Raw genomic sequence first — 10,098 nt, forward strand, 5'->3', positions numbered from 1 at the left:
GGGAAAGAGACTCAGAAAAGCAAAAGGGCGTAAAGGAGGAAAGAGAGAAGTCATTGGAGTCCCCATGCATGCATGCATGCATGCATGCTTCTTCTTCCTCCAAAATTCCGTATCTCAGACGGTAAAAGATATTGCTGTCCCAACGCGCGCACATTTACCACGTCTCCTTATAAAAAAAATTAAATAGGTAAATAAAGGCTAGCACACATGGAATAAAACATTATTATATGTTTCCCAAATTATATCATTTAGAGCTCCCCTCGTATACCTTGTCTTTCCTATATATATATAAAACACAACACCGCCTCTTTCTTCAACATCCATCTGCTTCGATTCCCATTCACATATATAACCTTCTGAAACAGTATACCCAAAACATTATCTTCTTCCTTTCCATGTCTTTTGCACCGCTTCTTCTATTTCTTCACGATGACGATGATCATCATCATCGTCATCATCATCATGACCATGTTTCTGCTTGTTGTACGTCAAGTTTGGTCCGGAGCGCAGAGATTTTGAAGGCGGGTGAAGATTTTGGTGTGCAATAGTGCTGGTGTTGTCCTAACTGAGCTTTTTTATTTATTTAAATAAAAATAAAAAATTACACTACAAATTTATTTTCTAATATTTTTTATTCTTATTATTATTTTAGGATTTTTTATTTTTCTTGATCTTGCAAGGCTTTTGAAATTTTGCATCATCCTTATATTTTTTATCTTTATTTAAATTTCATTATTAGTTTTTTTTCTGTATTTATTTGTCATTGTATTCTTTTTCTTTGTCTATTCCTCCTGAGCTTCATTTGTAACATGTTATGATTATTTAAATCATCTTTAACTATTTTCTTTTTTTAATTTATTTTGATAATACCTTCTATGCGTATACTACAAATTAAGATGGATGATTTCTATTAATTAATGTGCTCTCAACACTCTTCAGCTCCATGCAAAATAAGTTTTTTTTTTATTACCACGCAAAATAAGTTGATGCATAAGCATGACGTATAATATGTAGAGGGTAAATACTAAATACTCACGTTATCATGTTAAGTTATACATGAAAGCAAAACTAATAATGAAATGTCATTAACAAAAAAAATAATGAAATGTCATTAACAAAAAAAAAAAAAAAAAGAAATGTCCCCTCCTTTGTTCGGTTCAACGAAAAGAACTTGTCACAAAAATTAATTATAAATTTTTTTTCAAAAAAAACTTGTTACAAAAATTTCCTATTGTCCTTCGTTTCCTTATCTCGCAAAAACTCAAGCCGACCAATGATTATATTTATAGACAGTCCATGCACTGTAGAGTTGGGCCCAAAAAGCCCAGCCCAAAGATGGTCGTAAAACACGTGGTCATACAAAAAAGCAAGTGGACCTCCTCGGGGCCCATTAACTGCATACCTTCATGCATGCATACGATACGGTCACTCCTTTTTTTCTCCTGAAATGTAAAAACATTTTTTTTTGTTAAAAAAATGTAAAAACTTATTTGGTGTGAAATGTTAGTCTCAGTCCTTATTTCAATTAAAAAAATATTTATATATTGGGGTTAGTAATGGTGTAAATCATCGTAACATTGTATTTGAATTTATTTTTATACTTTAATTATTTATACTAAAACCAACTTTTTTCATTTGTTTTTTGTTATTTATTAAGTACTCTTCCATTTATACGATGGACTAAGGCAGTAATAAAAAGCGATGTATGACTGTTTTTCGGACAAATGTTTTGCGGAAAATTCTCACGATGAGCAAATACTAGACATCAAATGACACGTCACACTTAAATTACATGAAGGGCACGGAATCACAAATGAAGGACAGTTTCGATCGATCGTGATTCGTGACTCAGTTCATGCCGCTCAGATGGAGATCGTATAATTGGTAAGGGCGGCGGGAGTAGAGAGGGCGAGCATGTGGTTGATGGCGGTGACCCATGTCTTGTAACGATCGTAGTCGTCGCCCATGTCTAGCTTCGTCACCCCCCTGTTAGTCCTCAGCACTATGAGGTAGCAAGTACTGCCTTCCGCGTTATTCTCGCCCTCTGAATCTTTGTATAATTCCACGTGGACGTTTGTCACAACACCTGTAATAGACATCAACGTTATTAGATATATATCTGAGATTTCATCGGGATATATATTATAGATATACTTCCGTTATAGATATGCTTTGATTGAAATATATTTTCGTTACTTAGTTTTCTGATAGTATTAGGTTTACTCTATATCTATGTTTATATATATATGTTATTCGAATCCAAAGTTGGGTGACTAAACTGGTCAATTGAAGTTTGAATCTACGTTTGGAAAGAGACATTTACTTGGTTTTCTGATTTTTTTAGAGATGTAATCGGACCAAAAGTTCGATAAATTTTCGAATTATAAAAAAATATATATGTTATTTGGGTAACCGGATATCGTGGACCGAATCTCAGGGTCGAGAGCAAGCAGATGAGAAAATGTTGATAATCAGAAAGTTTTTATCACATGGTATCATGAAAAAAGTTGCATATTTTTTATCTGAGAAGGCGAGAAAGAGACCACGTACTCTCTTTCTTGCTTTTCAGAAGGTTTGGCTTCTTCAGTACAAGGATGACCTGTAAAAATGTCGAAGAAAGAAACGAAAGACATTACTAATTAAACCTTGAAATCCATAATTAGTGAGGCTAATGAAATGAATAAATAGCAAATTAAAGTCCATACTTTCCCTTCACTGTTTAAGACAACAGACACTGTCCTAACCTTGAAATCCCCTGTTCACATAAAATCCATAGTTCCCTTTAGTCTATGTGATGAAAAAGTGACACAAAGATAACTTTGCATCAATTCTAAATTCTGAAACTACACCATATATATATATGTATATGTGTGTGTATATACCGTCGGGAGTTTCAACGAAAAGATGGGTGCCCTTGGCAAGAAGGGAAGTGTTATTGTGGTTGAACTCAGAAGGGAAATCAGAAGAGTCTTCAATTGGCAAGACAGGAGCTGTCCCGTTCATCTTACACCCTGTTCTTGCTTTCAGAGTCTCCGCCCCTCTCAATGCTATCATTCAACAAAATATTCACACCGACACTTCATATATAACATATATATGTATGCATGTATATATGTATACATGAGGGCAAAAATCAAGTGTCATGGAAAAAAAAGGTCTTACATGTGGTGGCGGAGGCAGTAAGGGTGAGTAAGTCAGTGAGAGAAGTTCCGGCCATGGCGGAAGAGATGGAGGAGGAGAGATGGTTCCTGTTGGCTCCCATTGACTCAGCCACCTGAGCGCACTGAGAGGCCACGACTGCAGCCGCTGACGCAACCACCGCCTCCTTCGACTCAGCGGTTGAACCGTTCTTCGCATTCTCTGCAGCCACCGCTGCCAAAGCGGCTGCCAGTCCTGCCACCGAAACCGCTGCCTGTACTTCTGCCCTCTGCAGCCTCTTCTCTTCCTTTCTCTTCTCCTTTATCTCCTTCCACCATTTCTTTATCGACCATGGAAGTTTCTTCAAAAAAAATCCACAGTGTTATTATTCAGAAAAGAAAAAAAAACAACATTAGCCGTCGTCTTGTATGACTTACAAACTTTCTGCGGAAGTAGCCGTTGTAATTCAACTCCGGATGCATTGCTTGTTGCATCCATATCCATGACTGCTAACATCATTTACAACATCATTCATTCATTCATACATACATACATATATACATACATACATACATACATACATACATACATACATACATACATACATACATACATACATACATACATACATACATACATACATACATACATACATACATACATACATACATACATACATACATACATACATACATACATACATACATACATACATACATACATACATACATACATACATACATACATACATACATACATACATACATACATGTGTTATTACCTTTACATCGTTGGTTTTCCAGGGAGGGATGGAGGGCTTGAAACCGGAATCATCAATCTTCATGCTCTTCTCCGTATTCTGCACATTTTTTTTCCAGAGATCATCATCAACATGATCAGAGAAAACGGGGAAGCATTACAGATAAAAATGAGTGTTACTTACGGCGCAAGTAACAGGGCTGGAGCCGTTCTGACATTTGGGGATTGAGTTCTGGAGAGGGACAATGGAATGATGATAGAGATGATGATCATGATGATGGTGATGATGGTGATGATGATTAGGTTGAAGGGATTGGACGGCGAAATTGCACCATTCCCGTGACAGAAAATCCATGGTGTCTGGATGTGCCTCTGAAGGCGATGGCTTGTTGTTGTTGAATTCCATGGGCTTTTTGAGAGATTGGGATTGCTGTTGTTCATATCATCACTGCCTTATGATATATTCATTTATATGGGCAGCAGAAATTGTGATTTTAGATTTCTATTTTCTAATTATTCTGTCTTTTTTTTTTTTTTTGATTTGATTTAATTTACGTTATTTAAAGGGGGGTGGGTACTACTTTAATTAATAGTTTAAGAATTTTGTCGATAGCATCATTGCAATGAGTGGGATTTTCAAGTGATTATCATTAGTTAAAAGCACCCACCAAAAGGTAAAAAGAAAAAAAAAATTATGGGGAGGGGGGGTTTAAATCTTTACACTCTTAAGTACAACATATACATTTGTATTCAATGTATCAAGCTAGGGTTTCATCACGGAAGCTAACATCATCATCACCATCACATCATCATCATCATCATCATCATCATCATCATCATCATCATCATCATCACTGAATGAAAGAAATAAGATTTATGAGACAAAGATATACAACCGTCAACCACAAACGTTATAAGGAGGGGGGGAGTGATGATGGGACAAACAAAAAGGGAGAACTGAACAGGTGAGATATGTCGGAACTGGAATTGGAAAAATAAAAAAGAGTCTAATCAATTAATTGGATCACACTATTAAGAGACATACAAAGGAAATATCTATATATATATATATGTAAATGGACCTACACACTTTTGAAAGATAATGAGTTGGTGCATTACATGCACCTTCAAGGGGGTCATGGAGAGATAACAACCACACAAACATAACACTAAAGCCCTTTAGTTGCCCATCTTTAAATCAAAACCATAAATTGAAGATAATTTCACATATATATATATATGTATATATATTATAAGTCTGGTTTTGTATCTTTAATCAATCAATAATTAAGAGGCTAGAAGGAGAGTAGTGTAAGATAGAACTAGACGACGAGGGCATGTTATGATAGGGAAAGCGTGGAGTGCAATGCAGTGGGGGCTTTTCACTTTCTCTAAAGGAAGGAGGCTTATGACAACTACAATATTATATATATATATATATATATATATATATATAAATTCCTCTTTCTTTCTTTCTATTTGATCATCCAGAGTTTGATTAAAGACATTAACTTCCTTTTTAAAGATGACCTAATTAAAGATGTTATCATTTGCCTCATGTGATTCTCTCTCTCTCTCTTACGTGTTAAAATCATACCCTATAGCTGTACAGATCGGTGGAAATATTCCATTTTTTTTAATTCAAGAAAGCATTTTCAAAACTAATAGATACCAAATAGATATATATAATGAAAAAACAATGGTAAATTTATTGATAATTATAATATAATCAATGCCATTAATACTACTTTCTAACACGGAGGAGGTCTTGGTCCATTGAATCAGCAGCTGATGAGGAGAAAGAACAATAATTTAAATGCATGAGAAAAATAATAACAACGTTTTACTTTTGAACGGGGAAAAAAAAGGCGAGGAGAAAAGGTAAATATCCCAAAAACATTTCCCCACGCGCGCTAATCTAGAAATTGAGCAAAATCTCAGGTGCATCTTCACGCGCGGGGGAGCGCGTTAATTTACATTGTCGATTTTCAAAGGGAACGTTTCACAAGTGGTTTATAACCGGCTCGGCTCGGCTCGGCTGAGACGTGGTTTAGAGAGGATAAGATATTAATATAAATAAATATAACAAATTTTTGGTGTGCTGTAATCAACAGAGCCTTCGGCATACGAGCCCAGTTATCTAAATGGGCTTTATTTTCCTTAAAAAAATAGGCCCAATTATCTTATTGGGCTTTATTTTCCTTAAAAAATAGGCCCAGTTATCTAATTGGGCTTTATTATCTATTTCCAGCATTTTCGGTATTTAATGTATTTTTGAATTTTGGGCTTTCACCGTTCGTCCTTTTGGGTTAATTCTATCGGGTCCTTAAATAAACTTCCGCACGGTGAGATGCACGCGCCGTATCCCACGGACAGTGAGCGCGTGTCAGTGTGTGCGGAATGACGAGTGTTATGACGTCACCGTACTGACAAAACGTATCTACTGCATGCACAAACTTTTGGATAGAGTGCTTCTGCAAGTAAAATCCTTAAAAAAGAGTGAAACGTACAAATCTCATTCAACTGCAATTACTTAATATGGCGATCGTCCATTGAATTGCATTCACGGAATTCGATTCTTTCTTCTTTTCGGATTTGATTTTTAATTGACTTTTCCTCCCACGCATGTGAGCTAAGTTAACTTTAATTTTAATTTTAATTTTTTTCCTTTATCACTACATATATACACATTAAAAAAATATATAATATTCATACACAAATATCTCGCCCTCGGACAAGTAAAGATTTGACGTCGCAGTAGTTTACTCACCAAGTGTTTTTGTAACATAAAAAAAAAATACCAACCAGTGTTTGCGTTTAGACTTATAACGGATTTAGGGCAACAATTAAAATTTGTCAAAATTCGCAGAATATTTTCATGTGTTGTATATTATTGATGTTTTTAATTTTCTTTCATTAAAATTCATTATTCATATCATGATAAAAAGAATAAATAAACACAAATCAAATGGGAAAAATTTTAAATATCCAAGATACAAAAACTATCCATATGATTCCCAATAAAATCAATGCTCATATTCAGTAGACGTGTAATCACACCATTCATCTTTTCCGTTCTATGTGAAAACAATACATATATATGTACTTGGATATGTGTGTGTGTGTGTATATATATCTTATAAACCGAAGAGGTAAATTCCACGAGTGACGAAAACAGATAAGAAGCCAAGGGCAAAAGACACAACCCGATACGCATCTATTACACGCATTCAACTGATCCACGTGAGTCCGTATTTTAATAAAATCAACACTCTTATATCATAAGGTACGTACGTGTCTCCTTTACACCGATTTATCTAATTTTATCGAAAGACAACAAATGCATGCAAGTTATATAACTCATTTGTTCACGTGACCGCAAGAGATGAAATCGGCAGTGATGGTTCTCATCGCGTCCACTTGTGCTTGAAGATGCACAACATAATCAAGTGTTTCCTCGATCAAACACTTCCCGTCCATCAAGTGTCCACCCGGTACGAGGTTCTTTAGCATCTCTGTCCGTTTCTCCAACGCGTTCTCTTGCCCAAGAAAACGTATCTTGCTCATTTTTCTTCCTTTTCTGACGCGTTTGCTCAATCTTGATCCGTTCTTGCTCGGTCGTCTGATCACGTTCTTGGGGTAGTATCGATATTTGCGGAGGATTCGACGAACGAGAAGCCTCTGGGACGTATTTACGGTGGCTCGAGAGAGAAGGGCACGACTCCATATGGTGGCGCCGCTTCTCGTAGCCGCCATGGCTATGTCTGCGGATAGCTTGATGGTGAGTTTCCTCTCCTTTATGCTCATTACTCTTAAAGAAGGATTGCATGCCACGAGACCACGCATCCAGTTCTTCAGGAACTGTTGCTTAACCATGTTGTACCTGTCCATATCCTGTTCAAGAAAATACACACAAAAAAAAAGAAGAAAAGTTATATATATGATGATCAACTGACGTGAGATTAAAACACCAGAAAAATATACAAACACATGTGAAACTATAATATATTTCTATTTCAGAGGTTTCCCCTTGGCTTGATTGTGTGTTTGTTTGGATAATGCATGTGAACAGATATTCCTGTATATTTGTTTTTACCAAATTATCGTTGTTGTGCATATATACATCGATCCACAAAATAAAATGCGCCGTAGAATTTGAAAAATTTTAGATTCGAGAGGAGAAGCATGTGGAGGAAATTATATTAATCGACTATATATATGCGCACGTCGATTATAAGATTTGGAACTGCATAAAAAATAACACGTTAATTTAAAAAATACCTTGCACGATTATCCAAAAAAGCTTTTGTCAATCTCACTCAACTTAAACCCTAGGAGGGAGAGAGAGAGAGAGAGAGAGAGAGAGAGAGAGAGAGAGAGAGAGAGAGAGAGAGAAGAATGGGACGACGAAGAAAAGTGGGAACCATTTATTCGGTCCAAAGAAAAGGAGAGATATGTGGGGCCACGGCGAGCAAGACAGACCACATGCACTCACATGGCCGACATGTCCCACCCAACCCTCCCTTAATTTCATATCCTATTGATTCAATCTTTTTATTTAACATTAATTAAATAATTTGGTCCCCTCTCTAATTACACCAATCCTCTCGTCGTCGTCGTTTCAGACGCATGTCTCTTATTCTGCTTAACAGTGTATATAAAACATTAATTTCTACATCTATATACTTACGAGTATTTTCTTTAAATTTTTTGGATAACCGAGTCTCATGCGTCGAAATTCAGATTAATCCCGAAACTGAAAGTAAATCATATACTCTCCTCCTCTTAAAGTTCGAATTCGGAATATAATAGACATTTTGTATCCCCAATTCACCGGTTTAGCTAACCAGTGTATTTTATACCGTTTGATTTTCCTATTGAATATCGATGTATCCTATATATAAATCCTTGGATAAAAAATCTTTCACCTTTTTTGTGTGGTTATATTTTGGTGACAATAATCAAAGTCATCCACACAAAAAAAGAATGTTATTATTATTATTATTATTATTTTTATAACGGAGGATCCCTATCTGCTATTTTTCGGGTGAAAATGAAAGGACTGATAATAGAGCCCTAAAGGTATTTGTGTGAAAGGAAGTTATTTAACGTCATCTATTTTGAAAATAAAAGAAGTCTAAAATGATATATAAAATTAAACGGATGGAGTATAATTTTCGGGTGGTAATTGGTCATGAGGTTCCGCCTGTCCATATAAGAGACTGATTTGGTTATACGTTGCTGTTTGCCTTTAATTTGTCAAATTTTACGTCAATCGGTCGCTCACAAGTCACAGCGACATACATGCATGAATGCATGCATGCATGCATGCATACCTTGTCATGACAGGAATCGGGGTCGCTGTATACACACACACACGTGTGTGTGTGCGCGCGTGTGAAAGCGATTTTGATAAATATATATATATGGATCAAGTTCGGTTTACCATCAATTCAATGTATGCGTTTTCGTGTTTGCAGTGCAATAATTGTATTGTTTTCGACACGATAACTATCGTGATTATTATAAAAGCATGCATTTTGATTTTTAGTAGGAAACGTAATTATGTGGTGTGTAAAAGGAAAATTCAACACGAAAATAATAATCGGTGTCGATGTCTAATGGATATTTATGCGTGGTCTGACGATGAATTAAATGTATGTTGCGGAATTTTTACCAAAACATATTGTTCCAAAAATTCCGATTTATGTAATGATTTAGATATAAAAAGGCGCCAGCATGTGCAAGCGGACACTTTGAATGTGCCCCATTATGTTTTCGTTTAAAAAACTCGCATATTTATTATTTACTTTAATTAACCTCACGTTGGGCGGATTTGCATTTTATATTCCATTAAATATCTCACTCGAAAATTTATGACTATACTTTGGCCTAAACATGACCAAATAGACGCATTAAATGCCCCAATGCCCTTTTTCTTATCCAATATTTATTCTAATACCTCATAATTAATCAAATTTTAAAATAAGGGAATCCTTGCAATTTCCTAGGGAATTAGACACGTTTGGTTATATTAAAAACCCCCACATGATGATATTAAGCACATAATGCATACGAGATTAGTTAAACGCTCTGTTAGAAACACGTATATATATATATATATGTGTGTGTATACATATAATAAATATGATGGAATTAGAATCAAAACGTATATAATTGTGTCATTGACTTTGTAGGGAA

The 10,098-nt window shown here is 35.5% G+C and overlaps 2 protein-coding genes across 3 annotated transcripts; both read right to left on the bottom strand.

The window, feature by feature from the left end:
- Positions 1-1,689: 1,689 nt before the first annotated feature.
- Positions 1,690-4,352, bottom strand: LOC104817811 (VAN3-binding protein). Its single transcript, XM_010547134.1, has 8 exons — positions 4,082-4,352; positions 3,920-3,997; positions 3,576-3,644; positions 3,163-3,499; positions 2,883-3,047; positions 2,706-2,755; positions 2,551-2,599; positions 1,690-2,086 (listed from the first exon to the last, which is right to left on the bottom strand). Exons 1-8 carry the CDS (start codon positions 4,301-4,303, stop codon positions 1,863-1,865), a joined length of 1,194 nt encoding a protein of 397 aa, XP_010545436.1. The 5' UTR covers positions 4,304-4,352; the 3' UTR covers positions 1,690-1,862.
- Positions 4,353-7,054: 2,702 nt separating this feature from the next.
- Positions 7,055-8,304, bottom strand: LOC104817812 (transcription factor IBH1). Of its 2 annotated transcripts, none has more exons than XM_010547136.1 (2): positions 8,179-8,304; positions 7,055-7,791 (listed from the first exon to the last, which is right to left on the bottom strand). In XM_010547136.1, exon 2 carries the CDS (start codon positions 7,786-7,788, stop codon positions 7,258-7,260), a length of 531 nt encoding a protein of 176 aa, XP_010545438.1. In that variant the 5' UTR covers positions 7,789-7,791; positions 8,179-8,304; the 3' UTR covers positions 7,055-7,257. The 2 variants fall into 2 exon arrangements, with proteins under 2 accessions (XP_010545438.1, XP_010545437.1); XM_010547135.2 differs by lacking the exon at positions 8,179-8,304 and adding an exon at positions 7,994-8,156.
- Between the last annotated feature and the right edge of the window lie 1,794 nt (positions 8,305-10,098).

This window comes from Tarenaya hassleriana, unplaced genomic scaffold, assembly GCF_000463585.1.
Source record: "Tarenaya hassleriana unplaced genomic scaffold, ASM46358v1 Cleome28, whole genome shotgun sequence".
NCBI classification, from domain to species: domain Eukaryota; kingdom Viridiplantae; phylum Streptophyta; class Magnoliopsida; order Brassicales; family Cleomaceae; genus Tarenaya; species Tarenaya hassleriana.